Below are 20,056 nucleotides of genomic sequence, written 5' to 3'. Positions count from 1 at the left end.
TCAGCAAGACTCTATAGTGCCTCCTTCACCTCCATCTCTGACACGGGTCGAATCAAAGCTGCATTCTCTGTCTCCCCGATACTAGCCCTCGGCCTGGGAAGGTGATCTGTAACATATGAACCATCATCCTCCATCCACCTCGATCTAAAGAACTCCACTAACACCTGTCTCACTGCAGCATCCTCCTCAACTCGCTGCCCTGCCCCAATCCGCAAGGAGCGAATCATGTTCCTCTGCCTTCTAATGACTGTCGACCGGTGGAAGAACCTGGTATTCCGATCACCATCCTGAACCCACTGTACTCTAGATTTCTGTCTCCAAAGGATCTCCTGCTGGCGAAGCAAAGAATGATGGGTAGCTAGCGATCGTCGTAAGCCCGCCATATCCTCCGCCGTGAGCTCCTCTCCACGATCCTCCCGCCCCTGGAACTCCGATATCTGAGCCTCCACGACTTCTAACCTCCGAAAAACATTGCCGACGACCTCACGGTTCCATCGGCGAAGGCGCCGTTTGGTGAGCTCCAGCCGACGCGACACCCTCTGCATAGCATCACCTCGCACTGGCATACCCCAAGCCTCCCTAACCACATCCCAAGACTGGGGGTATGACAGCCATAGCTTCTCGAAGCGGAAAGGGCTGCTATGTGTGGACCCCGACACTGTGGAAATCAAAAGAGGGCAGTGATCAGATGCAATACGGGCTAGATGACTGACCTGATAAGATGGAAATCGCTGAATCCAATCTGGGGAAGCAAGTGCTCTATCAATCCGCTCCCACACTCTAGCATTTCCAAGCTGATTGTTGCACCAGGTGAAGCGAGATCCAGAAAACCCGTGGCTTTGGTGCCTCGAAAAAAAAAGCATTAGATACTACAGTTGCTGCATGACCTCAAATAGGACATATGTGACTCGAGCCACAGTGGTGATGCCACCCACCCCTTCTGCAGCAGACCCGACCGTAGTATTGATGGTTCCAATGCCTAAAGTTTTGAGTCTTGGTTCTGAATCCTCCGAGAGGACTGTTCTTGAACTGGGGTGAGATTGGCTGCACTGGTTAGGTGTTTGGTCTGCTTCTCTTTTGGATGCTTTTTATTATTCTGATGCCAGAAGTTATAATGGCAGGGCCCACAACCTCCCAAAAATAGAAAACCTTGCAATCAAATGATTGATGGCCTAACCCACATTCCATCCATATGTCAGTTTGCCTATGGGATGTATGCAATTGGATCAATACAAGCCAATGATCATGGATTCTGGGGCCAACAAGGATAATGAGGACTTGCACAGACTTGCTTATTTGATTCATAAGATTTTTCCAAAGAAATGAAAAAAATCAGAACATGAAAATAGATCTTACACCAATACTGACTACCCACTTTCATGTTGTGTTTTCTATTTAAATTTTTTTTGATTGGATGGTATTTGAAGATTCTTTTAATTTTGATTTATGTTGATGCTTTTATTTTGACTAATATTTTTATGAAAATAAAAATTTTAAAAAAGTAATTTGATTGGTATGATTCATGGTTTAATCTTGTATGTATCAAAAAGTGGCACAAATTCTCGAAAGAACCGAGGTTCTAGATGTGGTATGGTATAATAAACCTTTTCTTGATTCATGACTCGGAAAATAATCTTTCAAAAGGCATCCTGAAAAGAATTTGGGTCCACTCTAAATGATAAAAGCTGCATCTTTGTTCTTTAATTAGAATACTTAATTGCAAACGCAATTAATATATTGCTTTGAAGAGGCCATGCAGTCCATTCCTGTCCTAGAACTAGGGTCTGATATTGCTTTGAAATCTCATTCTTGCATGTGTGCTTACTTGCTTCATGACAATTTATATCCTTCCCAATCATTTTTTCCATTTTCTTTTGCTTTTTGTTAAACCTTTCTTAGGTGAAATGAAATATGTCTTTCGTAGTTTTTTCTTCTGAAATTTTTATGCTGTATTTATCTCATTGTACCATTGTCAAGTGCATTAGATTTATATTATTTATTATGACTATATATTAGTATAACCCCCTCCGCCTCCTCCCTCCACCCCCAACCCTGAAAAAAAAAAAAAAAAAAAAAATGAAACACCAATATAGACGCATCTAGTCGTTCTTGATTCCTACTTTTATGTGCATTGATTCTACATGCACTTAAATTTGCTCCTAGGGACTTTCTTGATTCAAGCTAAACTTTGGCAATCTGTAGCTGATGCTCAGAATGCCAACTAGAGATGTTTTGTTTGACATGAACACCCCATACATGACATGCACTAAACTACTAATGATTGTCAATTGACTTGTTAATGCATAAATTATTGATTTTGTTATGTTGGAATGGTGACTGCATTTTTTTTTTCTCTTCTTTTTCTTTGCTCTTTTAAGTTCATCTTCTCTTGGTCAATTAGATTCGCACCAGCTAAAGATCAGAGAAGCAATGCTTTACTCAAGATAAAATGGACTGTTGTTGCTGCTCGTAACTTGCAAGGCTATAAATAAAATCCTGAGGATTTTCTTCTCCTTGCATTTCAGTTGTTACATCTAGATAGTCACATCTTACTAATCACACTTATTACAGTCTGATTACACTGATGACATCTGTATAGAATAAAAAGAAGAAAGGTGGAAAAAGAAGAAGCTCAGTTATTTCACGGACTTCATATCACTTCTATCTGCCATGCAGTGTGCAGTGAATGCAGTTCCCTAGGGTTGGCCTACCAACCTTTGTCCTCTAGGGCCTGCATCCTCCTAGAGCCCAACCCTTTGAGGACTTGAAGTCTAAAAGCTTCTGACTCCCTTTCTTGGTCAAAGACCAGGACCATTTGACTACTTCTCAATTACTTTCTTGGTCAAGGTTGTGGATGCATCTATAGGTTTAAGTGTTTCACACGCAGGGATTTGATTTGTATAGGTTGTGGCCCCCACAGTACCCATATTTCCCTGCTTATTTACCTAGGATGGCGACCTTTACATGCATAGAAACCTACAACCTTTGACTGTCTAAGCATTGGATGTGGATCCTTTGCTTCCTTTCTCCCACAGTGGTACAACCGGATCTCTCACCTTGGCCAGCGGAGGATTTCTTCCTTGCTACTCTGACAGGCATCTTATTCTTCATCCGTACTGTCGGAAAGTTGACTACGTGGTCCTCCTCAGCTACCCACCTGTGGGAATTTAGCATTGAGGAATAATATATTCAGCAAAGTAGAGAGGGATTCAGAATTTGGAAGAAGAAACAACTTCAAAAAACTAAAATTTATTTAATATTTATCCTCTTTCTTAGGAAAATAAAGTCTATGCCAACAACTGTAGCATAGTTGGTTGGCATGCATGTCAAAAGAAAGAAAGAAAGAAAGAAAGAAAACAAAATCTATTAAAAGAGGGCAACAGCAAAGTTCGAGTTCAACGACACCAGCATGACCCACATCAAATAGCATGCATGATTAGTATGCAATCCACAAGTATTCCATAATCAAGTCATCAGTATTTTTTTCCTCAAAAGACGAAGTCATGGGTAATCCATGGACAATTCATAAACTTGTACATGCGACACCTTGCATGTATTAGAGCACCATGCATGCGCTCCACATTGCATTTATCTTACATATGGATCAGCATGCATGCATATGTAGATAAGTTTAGATACAATGTGCATGTGAGGCATGCCATGTTGCAAATGTCACACATACAGATACTCCACATCACATTTATGGTGATTAAAATAAGCGCGATCAAGTATGAGCTTGGGGGTTATCCTTACGTGAAACTGGTAACCATGTGGTGAAGGAAGATGGAAGCCTTAAGCCTGGCCAGATCAAGCCCGGGGCAAAGCCTCTGTCCACCTCCAAAGGGAGTAAAGCTACAAGCCGCTATGTCCTTATCCTGTAGCAAGTTCCAAAGAAGAGAGATACATATGGAACTCCAATAAGCGATGCATGAGATGGAGCCAAAGCAGATGCACCTTTTCTTTGTGGTTCAAAACAGGGGCTGATAGATCATCAGTAAGAAACCTACAATTAAATAAGTCTTACCTTCCACCTCCATGGGTTGAAACTATAAGGGTCACCATAGTGGTTCTCGTCCAGGTGAACTGATCTAAAGTAGGCAAAGACGCACCATCCCTTCGGTATGAAGTACCCATTTATCGCCACATCTTTCATGGCCTTGCGCATGACGCCCAAGATGATGTTTCCCATTCGCAGTGTCTCCATTATAACCTGCATGCTCAGTGCATCTAGTTAACTTCTCAGTAATGGTCGCCATATGCTTTCTTTTGATGTAACAGTCCATATAAACTTACGTTTTGCGTGAAAGCTAAGGACATGTAGTCAGTCCAGCACAAATCTTCCCCGAGTAAAGATTTTCGTCTCTTTAGTTGCATGCTTTCTTCCTGTTTCATCACAAACTAAGTCACAACGCTTATTGTGTATAAACTGGTATCATATGTAATAATATAGAATGACTCCATGGCGAACTGAACTGAAGAATATGAACCTCATATCACAATGTATATATACTCTAAATCCTTTTATTCTAATATTAGCTGAAGTCTTCTTGCTATAAGGGAAAAAAATTAAGAGGAGAATAGAGTGTAGTTTACCTCCAACTGTTGGAGAGCAAGAGGGCAGTCGCTGAGGTATTTTATTGCAAGCGTCATGAGCATGGGCACAGAATCCTCGCCAGGGATCATCAGATCGATAATATTGTCTGATATAAGATCATCGGTTAGTTGATTGCTAGCATCATGGAGCAACACATCGATGACATCTCTTGGGTTGCAACCTCTGTTCCTTCTCTTATCTTGGATGATATTTCGCACAAGCATTACCATTCTCTTCTTGGCCTAAATTAAAACATTCTTCCAGTTAGCCAAGGCCAGAAATGATGCATGGCTTGACTAGTTTTTAAACAGAAAGGACCTGCCTGCAGTGATCTGTAGAGTCTAGTCCCAGGTAGCTTCACAGGTAAAGAAATCAGACCAGCAATAAATTCCCGGAACTGTTGCTTTAGAAACTGCATCTCATCCCCTGGCTGAAGACCTATCAACCCTTTCACCAGTACTTCGAACACCATCTGATGAGAATGTCCGCAGGAACCTTTAATCCAATACTTCTCTACCAACTATGATAGTCATGGACTCATATAAACTTCACTTTCTATAAACCTCCATATCCATTAAAGAGTACTGTTTATGATCTTAGACTATATATCTTTAGAGAGATAAAACTACATAGTTTACTATTGAAGCTATTAAGGAGGCTCAACTGAGGTTCAGTTTATGATCATTCAATTCTATTCTTGAAATGTGGACTTGCCTTAAAGATTACCCAACTATAAAAATATGGAGAACGTGCTCTACCGTAACCATAGTCACCGATTACCTACCATAAAATAAATGCACTTGAAAGTAGCAAGCTTGAGAGAGACAGATACAACAAATATAGCAACAACTGTGAAAAAAAAAAATAACATCATTAATTTTCTTGATGAACCACGATCATGCTGTGGGACAATCTCTAAATAATTTATGAAAATTCAGAACTGGTGAAAAGATCACTTGGCTTGCGAAAATTCATCGGCATAGGAGTTCTCCAAGGAGAATAGTGCCAATGAACATAAATATTTGCTGTCAGACAGGACTATTTCTAATGTTTGTGCTTAAAAATTTCTTTCAATCACATAGGCTGCAGAACTCTCTAAGCCAAGGCATAGTTCATTTGGTGCATGTGGGTGTCTGCATGTGCCTAGAAATTAAGAGCAAGTGACAGAAAAAGAGGAAAAGAAGAAGAAATTAATATTTTGATGGACTAACATGTTTCGTTTCATCTTGGATGTAGATTAGCCGATCATCCTTCCAGCAGGCCATTGATGCCTTCAAATAGTTATGCATGTCGAGGGTGATCTGAGCCTTAAGACTTGGGGATTTGAGGAAGGCACCAATGAGCCCATGAACTCTCCTTTGCAGGCTACCATTGATCGACAGAATGGAGGACTTTCCCATCAATTCAGTAAGGGATTTTGGATAGGATGGCACAAATATACTTGCATCGCTCTGTAGAATAAACCTGTTGACCTCAGCCTCTGTCGACACAATGGTGGGGCTGCCAAAGATGTGCGACTTGAATACTTTCCCATGCCTAAACATTTAATCAAAACACTCAAACTTAGAATAAAATGATGATCTACAAACAATTCTCTAATTTGATTTTTTTTTCTTTTTCTTTTTCTTCAATAGGCCAAGTTCTTGCTGGACAAGTCGGTCTACATTAAAAATGGTTAAAACTATACTGTTTTGATATTGTTGCAAGTTTTAAAAGGTTTTCTATGCAAAGACTTGAACCAAAAAACTGTTTTTTAAGTAGCAACAACGAATGATCAAATTTGGATTCCGAAGACAAAGGTCATATTCTTTTAGATCACAAGAGCAAGGCGATGGTATGCACTCACATGATCCGACGCTTTTCCATGAACCTCTCAGGGCAAGGTGAGTATGCGCATGACATGAATTCCAGCGTCTCCCCAATAAAAGGCCATCCGAGGCTTCCTCGAGGGAGTTGGCTTCTTCTTCTCCCTCTCATCCTCTTCTTCTTCCAACTTTTACAAAACATCACAGTGATGAACACCATGACTGTTGCCATGCACATCATCAGCAACTTGTCCATCTTTGCATAGACTTTGAGAGAGAGAGAGAGAGAGAGAGAGAGAAGTAAAGGGTTGGATGGAAGTTTGTTTTTGAAGCTAAAGTACAAGGCTACATTTAAATTGGTTGAATAGTCCCCACTCCTGTAGATGTATGATTGACTCGTGCAACAGTGCAACAGCTCACCTCGTGCACACATGTGAGGCCCATTCAATTTAAGACCTGATCCACCCCCTATCATCATCAAAAGGAACTTTTGGTTGGCTGCTTCCCTCCTCTCCTTCTCTTTCCACCCAAATCATCGCCCAATCCGCAAATAAAGTATATATCTTAATCCACCTTTAACTCTCATCTTTAATTTGTTAGTGAGCCCCCCACATGCGATTCCTTTAATCTAATGCATGCACCTCTTTATTTAAACTCCTCCGTTTTGAATGCCATCCTTTAGCTCTCTCATTGCATTGCTTTGACTGCTCCACTGTATTAAATTACAGAATATCCCATTGCTCCGCTTTGATGGTGTTAACAAAATGATAGCAGATTTTTAAAGAAACTAATTTATTCCTCCCAGCTGCAGAGCTATCGGCTTCATGTAAGAGGGAATTTTGCATGAAAGGGCTTTTCTTTTTTATATTTTTATAGGAATTCCCCTTTTGTTGTAAGATTTTACTTGCAGGATTACTGCCATATTCTTTTAGGCAAGGGCATTAATAGTATAGTAAAAATACAAATAAACCATCATTGTAGAAACCAAAATGTTAGTCCTCTAATGCAAAAACGGCAAATTTTTCCACCAAGTTCTCCCTATAGAAGCATGTAGTCCTTGGTATGTTTATCAATGGAAGACATGATATGGTGGCAAAGGAGGTTAAAAAGAGTTAAATGATCTACAATCAGTGGACCTAGTGAACCAAGTTGGTGATATCATAGATCTATCATGAGATGTACTTTCTGGAAAATAAATTTGTTCTCTTTTCACTTGTAAACATGATTGGTAGATCTATTTAGTTTTGTCTTGAGAGCTTATGATTGGCATTCCATCTCGCTCTTGAGGTGTTTGTTGTGTTGCATTTCATTTTTTTTCTTAAAACACTAATTAGGGTTTTTAGTGCATTTTAAGAGTTTCAAAAACTAGCGAGCTTGAGTAATCGTAGGTAGAAATGTTCTCTTTGTACTAATCAAAGATAATTTAACTATTCATGATTGGTTGGTTTATTTAGCAATTATTCATAGCTTGTTAAAAAACTCATGGATTCTTATTGATATACAAAGTTGTTGGACTTAGTGCAAGCATGCATTTTGCTGTTTGCTGCTATTGCTACTGCTCTATTGCTGCTACTATTGTTGTTGCTGCTGTTGTTGTTGCTGTTGTTGTTGGGGCATCTCGAATACGTGTTTTTACTTGAATAAATATAGAAATATATCAATATTTTCTGCATTGTCTATCTGAATATATCAAGTTTTCACTAAACTCCCCAAGTTTTCTGCTATTTATAACTGTTGCACATGAAGTGCATACAATAATTGGATTGATCAAGAAGCCATTTACATCTGCAAGAGGAGATGACAAATGTTTGCAGAACCTTTTGTCCCTCCGTGGTAGCCAATTGGTGTTGACAAGAGAAATAGACCAAAGACACCGCATGTCGTTATTTTGGCTAATCAAGGCTCTGCTAGAATGATCTAAAGTTCTTTAAACTATCTTAATCCAACGTTAAACCCATTGTAGGGTAAGTTCCAAATGTGCATCATGAAACTAGTAGATCTCAAGCTGGTATCCATCTGAGTGTGCAAATGGGAACAATCCATATTGTATGGATTTGCAACTTCCAATCTCATTCATCTCCTGACTCTCTAGCAATCAAATTGGATGAGACGATTGCAAGGCCACACCCCAAATATCTTCGATAGATTTCTGTTCTGAAACTTGGCTGCATCTAGTCATCCTTTGCACCAAGCACACTACATAAAAAGTGATCTTTTCTTGCATTTTTTACATCCTTTACCGATGCTTATAAGATCTGCCCGATGCTATATAAAGCGCCGCCAAAGCGTCGGCGATACCTGAATGAAAAAAAAATTTTCCGACGCTTTTGAAAAGTATTGTAAAAGGTCGGTTTTTAGCAACGCTTTCTAGCAATGCTTAAAAACATCGCTAAAAGTCTCAAAGCCAACGCTTATAAGCGTCGGCTTTAGCCTTAAATTTTTTTTTAAAAAAATATTTTCTATGATTTAGGGCAAGAGGGAAGAGGCCCGCTTTATCTCCGACCACACCTATTACCGAAGAATCAAAAAATAATCAAAGATCACAACAACTAAAACAGCGAAGAAGGCTCTAAATCTACAAGCATCCCAAGAACATAGCCAAAAGGGAAAAGGCTTTGCTGCTGGATCTCTAATAAATTGGAGCAAGAGTCTTGTCTTTTTTGAAAAAAATGATTTCTTTCTTCAAAATTATGAAATGAAGAAGTTTGCAGGCACAGAGAAAAAAAATTGATCCAATAAGTTGAGTAATATCTTATGTTTTCTAAACAACACCCAAGCTTAGGTTCTTGTGATGGCTTCTGGCCCCAAAAAGACTGCAGTCAGAGATCAAATCCCTAAAATTCATCAAAGAAACCATGGAAAACCTACGAAAGATCCCGCCTTTCTTGACATTTTCAACACAAAGGGTCCACTCGAGAGGTGATGTAACAGAGAAAAGGAGAAAAAAGTGAGGGGGGAGATGAAACTTACGAGATGGACGGGGGCCTTGATGTGCTTGACGAGAGTGGAGCTACACTGGTTCTGTTGGGAACCCTGGTGGTCGCATGCATATATTTTTAAAAATTTTACAGCGGAAGCATGAATTAAACTATTTAATTCCTATGCATGCTAGAGATCATATATCTACAACAAAAATAGATCCAGGACTTTAAATATTTATCCTAAATAAGTAGGCAGAGATTCTATGTCTAACATGTAGTCATGTAGAATTTCAGCAACCTAGTTGATTTCTAATCTTAATTTTTAATGAGATCAGATCTCATACCTTTTTGTTTTGAAAACTTTGATGATGCCTTGATCACCTTGTGTAGCCGCACACGCGTCCGGCCTCTGCGGATAGTCCACGTGAAGCTCTAAGAAGATTCACAACTGCAGGAGTGCTAGCTCGTGCAGAGATGCTGTAGTGGCTGAACTTTTTTCCCTCGAATCACTCAACTTTTAATTCTTCTTCAAGAGGATGAAGGATGGAGATGAAGGAGAAGAAGGAGAAGAGAAGGTGGCTAGCTCTCAGAATTTTTTCAGAATTTTTTCAGAATTTAGAACCCTTTCTAAAGACCATCTATTTTAAACCCTAGGTGTGGGGGTCTTTTTATAGCCAAAAGACCCCCCACGCCTCACACCTCTTTTGGTCAACGAATTTGGCTGATAAAATTTTCAAAAAATTCTGGTGAATCGGTACCTAATAGATGAACAAATTTTCTTTTAATATTGTGCCAAGAATCCCTAAAAATCAGGATGTTATTGTGCCCCAAACTTCAGCTGCACGCCACCCTCCTTGATGCGCCATGCAGTCCCTACAAATTAAGGATTTGATTCCTATCTTTTTAGGAAGATTTGAGGTGCCATATTTTTCTGAAAAATAGCCCACGCCTCCTCTTTCGTCATGCCATAAATTGTCCAAAAATAAAGAGGATAGGCACCACTGCTTTTAGGGATAAGGATGAGGTGTCTTTCTTCTCCAAAAAAGAAAGCTAGGGTCCTAAATTTTAGGAATTATTCTCCAAGATAAATTATGATTATTTGGACTCTTAATCCTCATTAATTAAGACTCTTAATTGACTTGAGTCAAGCCCAATCCAATTGGGTCAAATCCGATCAATTAGGTTATGCCCAATCGGCTTGGGTCGAACCCGATCGAATTAGGTCAAACCTTAATATAGCCCAAATTGAATCTAATTCAATTTGGCTTTATTAAAGTCCAATAATTCAATCAAATTGAATTTATTAGTAATCCAATTAATAATTAACCCTCCAATAATTCAATAATTATATTAATGCAACTTTTGCTTAGGATAATTTGTCAATCGAATTGACCAAATTATTTCTGAATGATTCTTAATCATCAATCAATCATTTGATCAACCTAGAAACTTCTATGCGTGTGACCCTATAGGTTCGAACCTAAGCCGGCAGCACAAGAACAACTTCTTGTACTAATCGAATTGACCATCTAACAATGGTACCCGATATCCGGATAGGCCGAATATATGCAAAGCAAATATTCTAGAATCCTGGACTATGGTTACTGTATAATTCATCCCTTTAACTCCTAATGCCAGAATGACTTCAGAGTTCTGTCAACTCTGTAATAAGTACATCCTCTATGTGATCAACTTTAGAAATCATGTGACTCTTCACAAAGATTATCTTGGTCAAGGTTTTGCTAAATTGAACACAAAGCATTATCTCCTGTTTTTAGGAGGGGTCAATTTCATCTTGACTCATGCACTGATTTCGTAAGTATTTGACTGTACCCAGTAACCTTCCGTCCCAGAATTAGAAGTTCTACTAGTCCGGTACCAAAGTACAGTGAGTTGCTTGCTAGTCACTGTGGTGATCTCAGATCTGTGAGATACTTATACCGATATCCACTTGGAACATCTCTCGAAAGTAGAGTGTTCCGAAATTGGTCACGTTTAGTGAAATGTACTCCTACACTTTACCTGTGCGACATATCAGTGTCTCCACACTCTTTGGTTAAGACGACAACCAACGTATATGTCTCACAACAACCTAATCTCGACAATGCTATCGCCTATTAACAACAAATCATTTGGTCGTAAAAAAATTTAAGGACTTGAAGATAAATCCTCCTTTATCATAAAACAAGTCCTAAGGACTTCATCATATAAGAGTTCATTTGAAGATGTACAATGAAATGATGAACAATGCCAAATAACACTTTATTAATTTATCAATTCATTTACAAAATTCAATCATCAGGACACTGACGATTGACTCTTAGGATACAATTCCTAACAGGTTCTTTGTCGGCTGGTGGCGGTGATGCCACCTCACGAACTTGGCCTTTATCTGCCTACATCCATGGCCGCTCACCTTGTCGGCCCACAGCTCGCCCGCCACCACCGCCGTATCGCCGCCCCTCCCTCTCTCCCCAAGCATCCCCCCCTCCAAAAAGCTCGCTTTTGATCGAGAAAGAAGAAGAACAAAAAGAAAAAGAACGCCGACGTCGAAGAGCTCCTCAGATGAGGAAGAGGAGAGAAGAGAAGAGAAGAGATTTTTAAAGGATTGATGTCGGTGCAGGGGCAACTAGGGCATCGATCGAGAGGGGGGCGAGCGGTTGTGAGGGAATTTGGCTTACGACGACGCTTATAAGCGTCGTCTTAGGTCCAGGCTTTTGACAACGCTTTTTAAGCGTCGTCGATTCTGAAGATTTATCGATGCCTTTTAGAGGAGTCGGCAAAGTTTGTTATTGAATCAAAATTTTCTGACGCTTTTTCGAGCGTCGGAAAATTTTGCTTTTCCTGTAGTGGCACTTGGCATTGGCTTGAACATCTTGAACTGTTCGGTCCGTTAGGGTGTCATTCAACCTGTCAGTTTAGAAGAAACCAATAAAGATGATGAGAACCTCCTAGATACCTAACCATCAAATCAACTCGTATATTGGTCATAATAATCTATTGCTGCAGCTTCTATTCTGTATTGTCACTTAGAAAAATTGGTTATAATAGTCAATAATAGCTACCAATTCAGCGCTTGGAGTAATGAGTTGTTCTATCCAAGTCTTCATCCTTTTTATTTGAACTAACGAAAATTGATGATGTTTTCAATTTCTTTGCTTCAGTCTAATTTCTAGAAAATGATAACGAATCCAAAGACCAAGTGAAGAAATTTAAGAATTTTGAAGTTAGCAGTTAATCAGTGCCTCCAACTACTTGATGAATGAATGTTATTCAAATAGATCATTACCATATTTATCATGCCGATTGAAAAAAAAAGGAGCTTCTAGAAAATAAACTCAATTCTTACTTGAGTTAATTATCTAGAACTGATTCGAGAGGATCTCTGAACTCGGTGTGGACCACTTTAGCAACTACAGATAAGGATAGACAGGGTTCATGAGCGAGATTTACCACTTCAAGAAGCTAAGTCGCAAGCTAAACTTTCGAAAGTCATAATTTAGTCCTAAGATGTCTAATTGAGATTATCTTTTTTTAATTAGGTAGCTTTTTGAGATCTATGATGATTCCATGCTCTTTTAGAGTGTAGTGCCTCTAGAGATCAGGCCCAAATTTTATCATTTGGGGACTGAAACGGACTAGTCAAATCGAAAGTTTTCTTTTTAGGTAAGATTTTGATTAGGCATATTTTTTTCAATCTGAGAAGAATCAGGCGGAGCAACAGAAGGCAAAATTGATGTAGAAGTCAAGATTAACCTTCTGAAGAATTTTAGTTTTTTTCAAGTTTGTTTATATTAATTATGTCTATTTTATGAAAGAAAAATCTATTAGAACCAGAAAGAGGAATCCGGCCTACTTTGTGTAAAGGGCAAATCTCACCATTATAAATATATATAGGCTGCATACCTCTGTTCTAGATTATCAATAAAAGAAAAGGGGTCTTAAGACTTACTTTTGCAATTTTTCCATCTTCTTCTAAATTTCTTTTGAGAGAATCGAACTGAGTTAAAGAAATTCTCTCTTCTCTCTGATTAGACTAAGAATCTAGATGGCATCATATAGAGTATCCAATTTGGTATGGTCAAAGACTCCAAAAAGTCAATAGCCTAATTCAAGTTCATGGTAAGTAAAAGGTCACATGGATTGAGTCATTTGATAAAGTGAATGCTTATGAAAGTCTATTGGAGTTTTCAAGTATAGTGTCTTTTAAAGTTCTATTCATGTATCCATTTAATAGTGACTTTTAGATGTTTTAGTACATTTATGTAAGAAGTATATCAAGAGCCATTTTATAACTATATAATATTGTACAATGAGATATCTTGTAAGCGAACAAGAAGTAATAGAATAAAATAAATATATATGAGTTGAGTATTCTCTATTATCATCTCCTATTATCTACCTCCATATCAAAATAAAGTGACTTAGTGTCACGACCCAGATTCAGACATGATTTGTCACACCCAAGATCGGGCCCGTGACACGGCCGTGCTACTGTAGGGTATTGCCCATAATAACACGAAGCCCATGATAACAATAATTCTTTCATGTAGCAAAATAACATTTGATCATTTTTATTTGCAAATCAAAGGAAGCATATACAGAGCATCTAAAACAAGTACTTGAGTTTGCAAGATTACAACCCAAATTTATTAGTATAGCTATATCTATGAATTCTTGTAACTATGCTTCAAACTCCATTTTCTTTTACTCTTCCCCGCTCCTAGCAACCTTACTTATCTGAAATAAAAATAAAAAGAGGCATATAAGTTTTGTGGCTCAGTAAGTGACCATGTACCACCTTATCGGATCAAGCATGAGTTTTTCATATCAATGCATCATTTAAAGAAAATAACAATGAATCCAATGTATGCATTTCATAGCACGTATATTAAAAACATATCATAAAGCAAATCATGCATACATAAATCATTTAATTTCTACAAACATAGCTTCAAGTTTATTTTGCAAATAAATGCATAACTCATTTTTTTTTGCCATTTAGCCATATCACAGTTTAAAACCTTGCTCTCATACTTATGTATTGCTATAGTCACTATAATCCTGTGATAAGGCCATCTTCGTAAGTGACAAGATTTATAATTCATATTCGTTACCATCCTCTACCTATTCTTCTCATATAAATCTAAAATTTGTAGTATCGGATAAACATACGATACACATGAATACATGCTGACAAGCACATACATATGCATGCACAATTGGATAACATGTATATGCACTTTACCTTCTTTCACAAATGGATAACAATAATACTAGACAAAACTACCTGTTCGTACCTATATGTTGAGTATTTAATCCGATGATACCTTTTTCTGCAGTAGCAGATGCTCATTAATGAAAGAAGGGGATGACGCATTTATGATACCTCCATTCTTGGAGCAGAACTAAGGGCTGCCTAGGAGGGCATTGCCTATACAAGGCTCATCTTGAGAGTGGATTGTATTCATCTTGAAGGAGGTTCAGTTATGGTGATTGAGTCGATTTAGGGCCAGCACGGGGCTAGCGATGAACATCTGCTACTGCAAGACATCCGTAGGTTGACGATGGACTGCGGTGCTTTTCGGACCGCTCATATCTACCAGAAGATAAGCAGAACTGTTGACTGGGTCGTCTCTTTTGTTATCCAATACTTTGGTGGTGTCCTCTGGGAGAGCTGCGAGATTATCCCACCCTTTCTAGGTCATCTTCTTATTTTCTACTTTATTGAATGTAGTCATACTAGAGCAGTATGACCTACCCATCCTATCAATAAAAAAGTATTTAACCCGATGACATTAGTGTTGCAATGCAGGGGGAAATGGTTTTTGGAGGAAAGCTTGTGTGCTAATTTCCACTTTTATGTATGATGATTTTTTTACTTAAGTTGCAATTTGTTCTGCATAAGGCTAGCTAATATATCTAATTAGTTTCCTCTCTCCCCTCTCTCTCTCTCTCACACACACTCTCTCGCTCTCTAAAATCTTTTTTGTGCATGTATCTTCCAAGGCCTAAGTCAGCATTGCGACATCATATCTTTAGGAGTTTCTATTGTTCCATGCCTTATCTAGAAACGAGTTCATTAACTCAAAGTATGCAGATGCGCTCCTTGAGGGTTCATTAGCACGTGGCGGACCGGAAGTTCCCAACGCCCATTCTTGAACATGACATCGATCTGGTCCATTTATCTCTCGTAGCTTCTTGACAACACTATCAGCAACTTCAGCCACAAACAGATCTTAGCAACCCGATATCCAAATGTCCCTTGTTCCTGCTTGCTGAAGTCCAGGGCCAGAACTCTCAGCAGGTGGTGTTCTGGCATTAAATTCTGCTCTTTTTTTTCTTTTTTTTTGACTGAAAGTATTAAATTCTGTTGTTGTCTGATCAAAAGTACTCAAGAAAAGAACCTGTAGAGGAGCCAATAACGATCTCAGAGGCTGCACTTCATGAACTATGAGATTATTGATCCGTTTCTTTCTTGAGGCCACTTACATGTTTGGCTTTTTATCATGTTTACGTTCGATCTATATCAATTATTCATAAATTGTAAGATACTCTATTAATTATATAATAATTACCATAATGTTTCCATTGGTTGGTGGCAAGCACAAGCTGGAGAAGCCTGCCTGCGTGTGAAACACTAATACTCTATTGAACAAACGACTAGTGTAGCCGATGCTGAGTAAAAGAGTTTAGAAAAAAAAAATCAATGAGACATATTAGCCGCATTCTTTTTTTGAAATAGGCATCAGCCATTTTCGAATCGCAAAATTATGAGAGCCAATAGTTTTAAAATAGGTGAGATAGATCAAAGGATAAAATTCAAAAGGGAAAAAGAAAAATATAGGAAAGCAATGCTCAACCATGAATGAGGCCACAAGATAGAGCCATCAACAAGATGGCTGCCTCCTTTTCATCCTGCGGGAAGACACGATGAAAAGCTGAATCATCGCTCAAACTCATCATAATATCATCAATCTGAAGTTTCTTCCGAGCAGTTCTAGTGGTGTTGATCTTGCACCGCTTCTTGTTAGAAATGGTGCTCTCTCTGTCTGTTCTCTTCTCCTTTTGCACCTTACTAGGCGTATTCATTGCAACTAGCCCACTACCAGCTGCCGCCACCACCATGGCTGCTTGTCTTGCTTTCCTTTGCCTTATTCCACAGGCATTACAAAGGGACTGCCATGGGCACAATTGTTAAGAGGGAAAAAAGTGAGAGATAAAAACGTTTGAAGCTATATCCATAGAGATAGGGAGGTGGATATGTGGATGGATAGGGATTAATACCTTTGGACCCTGGGGGCCGCTCCTCCACAGAGGTGTCTTTGTTGTACTGCAATTGGAGCAGACTCTGATGGTACCACTATGAAAATTTCTGATGCTGTCTCGGTTTTGCTGTATTTTTTCTTCAAGATTTTTCATGCTGCTTCTTGGTTTACTCGTGACAGTTTGCTCCCAAGCCAGCATCTTTCTCATCCACCGCATCTTTGAAGGCATCCACTTGACCGATCCATGCCCATCCTCATGATGATGATATCCATCACAAACGTATTGGTCCCTTCTATCATTCTTGTCATCGTTGTTGGTCGAAAACGATTGCAGGAAATCGCTTGATCCATCGATCAGCACGAACTCATTGGGCTAGAATAAGCAAAAGATATAAAGAGATCGATCGGCGAGTCGAATTGTAAGCGAACTGCAAACTAGATAATGCTGTCCCTTACCTTTTCTTGTTGTTGCTGTTGATGCCCGTGAGGCTCTCTACAATTCGCTCCCTGATCTTCTATAGAGGTTTCAAGGAAGACTGGACGTGGGTATGAAGTATTGGTTGTTGGAGTGGAGGTTGGCAGGTGACTTTGATCTTGGTTTCTCTTTTTAAGAGGGAGAGAGGATTGGTTGAGATTACTAGGAATCATGGGGTGGAGAGAGCAGGTTTATGTGAGAGGAAGGGGAGAAGGGAATGGATTCCGTCTATCAAAGGAAGAGCCAATAGATAAGGAAGTATGGGGTGAGAGAGAGAGAGAGAGACAGAGAGAGAGAGAGAGAGGGGAAGGAGAGACCACATCAGTGCATATCACTAAATCCTTTTTAGACGGTAATGGAGTAATAGAGGAGTGCCGTTGGATGGCATTCACATGGCTTCTCTGCAGCAAGAAAGAGACGCCGCATAACACCAAATGGATGGTTAAAACAGGGACTGGTACAATACAACAGAAGGCGTGCCAAGTTGCCAAGAAACTCTTTTGTCTTCTAAAACCAAATCTAGGCAAGAAATTTAGAGGATTGTAGAGACGTGGGGACTGGAGAACTGCATGCAGGCATCTCTCTCTCTCTCTCTCTCTGTGTGTGTGTGTGTGTGCACGCGCGTGTGTGCCGAAGGACAGCCAACACTTTGCCTTTGAGCAGGCTAGCGGAAAGGAACTGGCCCCATGACTCGGCTTTGCTCGATCCATTACAGATTTCCCTTCCACAGTCCCAACAAAAATGAGTGGTCACCGGCCAGCCTCTCTCTCTCTCTCTCTCTGTGTGTGTGTGTGTCCTCTCTCTCTCTCTCTCTGTGTGTGTATGTGTGCGCTATTGGGAAATTGAAGTTTTTGAAAAGGAACCATCATTTGAAGAGCCAAATGCCTGCACGCAGATAAGTCAAATGAAGGAGAGGAGTTCTCGTGAACCCTGAAAAAAAGCTAAATCGAGCCAATTACTATGATTTTACCAACGTTTGTTTCGTAAGAAGGCTTGTAAGGTGTTAAGCTTTTGAAGACAAGTTCTTGGTTAGAGAGAGAGATGAAGAGAGAATTTCTTCTTCTTCTTCTTGGCAAGCCACCCGAATTTCTTCAAGAAAGAAGAGGGTACAAGACGTAAAGAAGAGATTACAAAGAACGCAGCCACCAAAATTCCTTGATGAGTTATAATATGAGTGATCTCACACAACCACATGCACATTTGTTGAACACAATGGCGAGCTATGGCTTTTATGACAAGGTCACTAGATGTTTACAGTATATGGCTTTTTATGTAAGACCTAACTCATGTTTGAAAATATTTCTAATGTGGCTGACTAGCTAATGAGCTATAAGGTGGATGTGCATGGCCTTTTTTTTATTTTTTTGGAAGTTTCTGTCCTCAGCTAGCTCATCTTGTAATGGTATTATGAAAAATATCTTCATGGTTGCACAGATCAAATGTTCCTATATGGATCTAAAACCCCACTCCCTCTCTCACATCCAGGATTGGAGGAATCCGAGCAAAATTCAGGTGAGACAAGGTTCAAAACCCAAGTCACTTGTAACATAAAATGCTTTCTTTTGATTAAATCTGATAAGGTTAACAGTTTGACAAACACTTATTAGGAGTTCTGGTAAAAAAAAAATCCGAAAGCAAATACTGAGGTGAAATTCTGACATTTATTCTGCTGCTGAGTGCTGATAGCAAAAAAATTTGACTGTCACGGCAAGCATGGAAGCTAATTAGCCGTTTAGTAAGGCCACCATTATCATTATTATTTGCCTTCCATTATAACAATTTTACTTAAATTTTAGTTAGAAGTTTCCTAATGCTTACTTCATCCAGGAAACAGTCTATAAACCTTTGGGGCTATAAGACTATAGCCTGTAGCAATTAAAACAATGGCATCCAGACGTCGAGTCACAAACCAGAGAAGAGTGTGCATAGAGATTGCAAAGGAATCAGTTAATGGACATGTCTTTGGCCTGGCCTTCCCCTGGCTTCTTACCTGTTGATGGTTACAGAATAATTTTCCTGGATCAAAAAAGAAACTACGTATGGTTTCTATGATTTGCGAGCGTAGATACGTACTAGGTGTGTGAATCACTCATGGGCATCTTGGATTAGAGAGAGAGAGAGAGAGAGAAGGATGGGGGTGTGCATGGGCCCCCATTACACAGGACAGTGTCATGTAGCTTTTGTCCTGGACCGTTTTGAAAGCTACACTTTGTTGGGGGCACTCTATTATTGAATCCTGCACTTCAGCATCCCTCTCCCCCTTAACTATGGAACATCAGGTCAAAGTGACTGAAGTTTGACAGTTGGTGTCAAGATTGTTGTTTTTGTCCTGATGGGATCTGGTGCGTTAGTGCTGCTATGATCGCACCTCAGATTTGGCTCCATCCGAGTCACAACCTGGTATATTAGAAGGATACCCGAAGAGCAAATGCCGTCGTCACTGCCATCAATAATACAAATACTGAATTCACATCATCGATAAGGTGGTCCTAGGTTCTCTTGCTCTTGAGTGCATATATGTTTTGAAGTGGACCTCATACCAAAGGGTTGATCTGGCCTGTGGAAGTTCTACTGTTCAATACATGTAAAGTTTTGAAACTAGGAATTATCCATTGGTCGCACCCCTTAATGTAGGATGCTGAGGTCCAGATTCAGGTGTCAAGGTGTTTTGGACCTAGCTAATTCTGATATGGATGGGTCACCCTTCCTTTCTCTCAAAAAACACATCCTCTCTAGATGTACAGCACCTAAATTTAGATTTGTGGCGCATCCTTTTCATTTATCATAGGTGTTTACAAAGTCACCAGTGATGAGCAACATGACAGTATCCGGCATGTTGCAACTCAAACATTTCCTTTCAGCGTATCCATCAAGGCAAATGTAAGTCGCTACATCAACTTGTATTTAATGTTATAAGGTCATTTTTCAGTGAAGAAAAATTGGACTGTTTCTCAATTTTTACAAGCTTCCTTTGTAAAAATTGTAGCTCAATT

General features: G+C 39.3%; 3 protein-coding genes across 3 annotated transcripts; all 3 read right to left on the bottom strand.

Moving 5' to 3' along the window:
- Positions 1 to 11: 11 nt before the first annotated feature.
- On the bottom strand, positions 12 to 2,815 carry LOC149768837 (uncharacterized). The gene is made up of 2 exons (XM_089928643.1): positions 2,716 to 2,815; positions 12 to 658 (listed from the first exon to the last, which is right to left on the bottom strand). Exons 1-2 carry the CDS (start codon positions 2,813 to 2,815, stop codon positions 12 to 14), a joined length of 747 nt encoding a protein of 248 aa, XP_089784769.1.
- LOC103712873 (cytochrome P450 90D2-like) lies at positions 2,486 to 6,965 on the bottom strand. Its single transcript, XM_008799565.6, has 8 exons — positions 6,441 to 6,965; positions 5,806 to 6,130; positions 4,917 to 5,066; positions 4,594 to 4,836; positions 4,294 to 4,383; positions 4,025 to 4,210; positions 3,754 to 3,875; positions 2,486 to 3,157 (listed from the first exon to the last, which is right to left on the bottom strand). Exons 1-8 carry the CDS (start codon positions 6,875 to 6,877, stop codon positions 2,977 to 2,979), a joined length of 1,734 nt encoding a protein of 577 aa, XP_008797787.3. The 5' UTR covers positions 6,878 to 6,965; the 3' UTR covers positions 2,486 to 2,976.
- A 9,213-nt stretch (positions 6,966 to 16,178) lies between these two features.
- On the bottom strand, positions 16,179 to 16,805 carry LOC103712854 (putative GATA transcription factor 22). The gene is made up of 2 exons (XM_008799539.5): positions 16,608 to 16,805; positions 16,179 to 16,499 (listed from the first exon to the last, which is right to left on the bottom strand). The coding sequence occupies exons 1-2, from the start codon at positions 16,803 to 16,805 to the stop codon at positions 16,179 to 16,181; spliced, it is 519 nt and encodes a 172-aa protein (XP_008797761.5).
- Between the last annotated feature and the right edge of the window lie 3,251 nt (positions 16,806 to 20,056).

This window comes from Phoenix dactylifera, chromosome 1, assembly GCF_051530095.1.
Source record: "Phoenix dactylifera cultivar Ajwa chromosome 1, Ajwa_hap1_PhDact_Kaust_v1.1, whole genome shotgun sequence".
Lineage (NCBI taxonomy): Eukaryota > Viridiplantae > Streptophyta > Magnoliopsida > Arecales > Arecaceae > Phoenix > Phoenix dactylifera.
This window is presented reverse-complemented; position numbering and strand designations above follow the sequence as displayed.

Bases quoted from the DNA above. Each gene is read 5' to 3' on its own strand.
- LOC149768837 (XM_089928643.1), bottom strand. From the start codon at position 2,815: ATGGTCCTGGTCTTTGACCAAGAAAGGGAGTCAGAAGCTTTTAGACTT. The intron at 659-2,715 runs GTTGGTAGGCCA...TGATTTCCACAG, and splicing joins GCAGGCCCTAGAGGACAAAG to TGTCGGGGTCCACACATAGC.
- LOC103712854 (XM_008799539.5), bottom strand. From the start codon at position 16,805: ATGCGGTGGATGAGAAAGATGCTGGCTTGGGAGCAAACTGTCACGAGT. The intron at 16,500-16,607 runs GTATTAATCCCT...TGCCCATGGCAG, and splicing joins GCGGCCCCCAGGGTCCAAAG to TCCCTTTGTAATGCCTGTGG.
- LOC103712873 (XM_008799565.6), bottom strand. From the start codon at position 6,877: ATGATGATAGGGGGTGGATCAGGTCTTAAATTGAATGGGCCTCACATG. The intron at 5,067-5,805 runs GTTAGTCCATCA...CATTCTCATCAG, and splicing joins TCCAAGATGAAACGAAACAT to ATGGTGTTCGAAGTACTGGT. The intron at 4,837-4,916 runs GCAGGTCCTTTC...GTTTTAATTTAG, and splicing joins GACTCTACAGATCACTGCAG to GCCAAGAAGAGAATGGTAAT.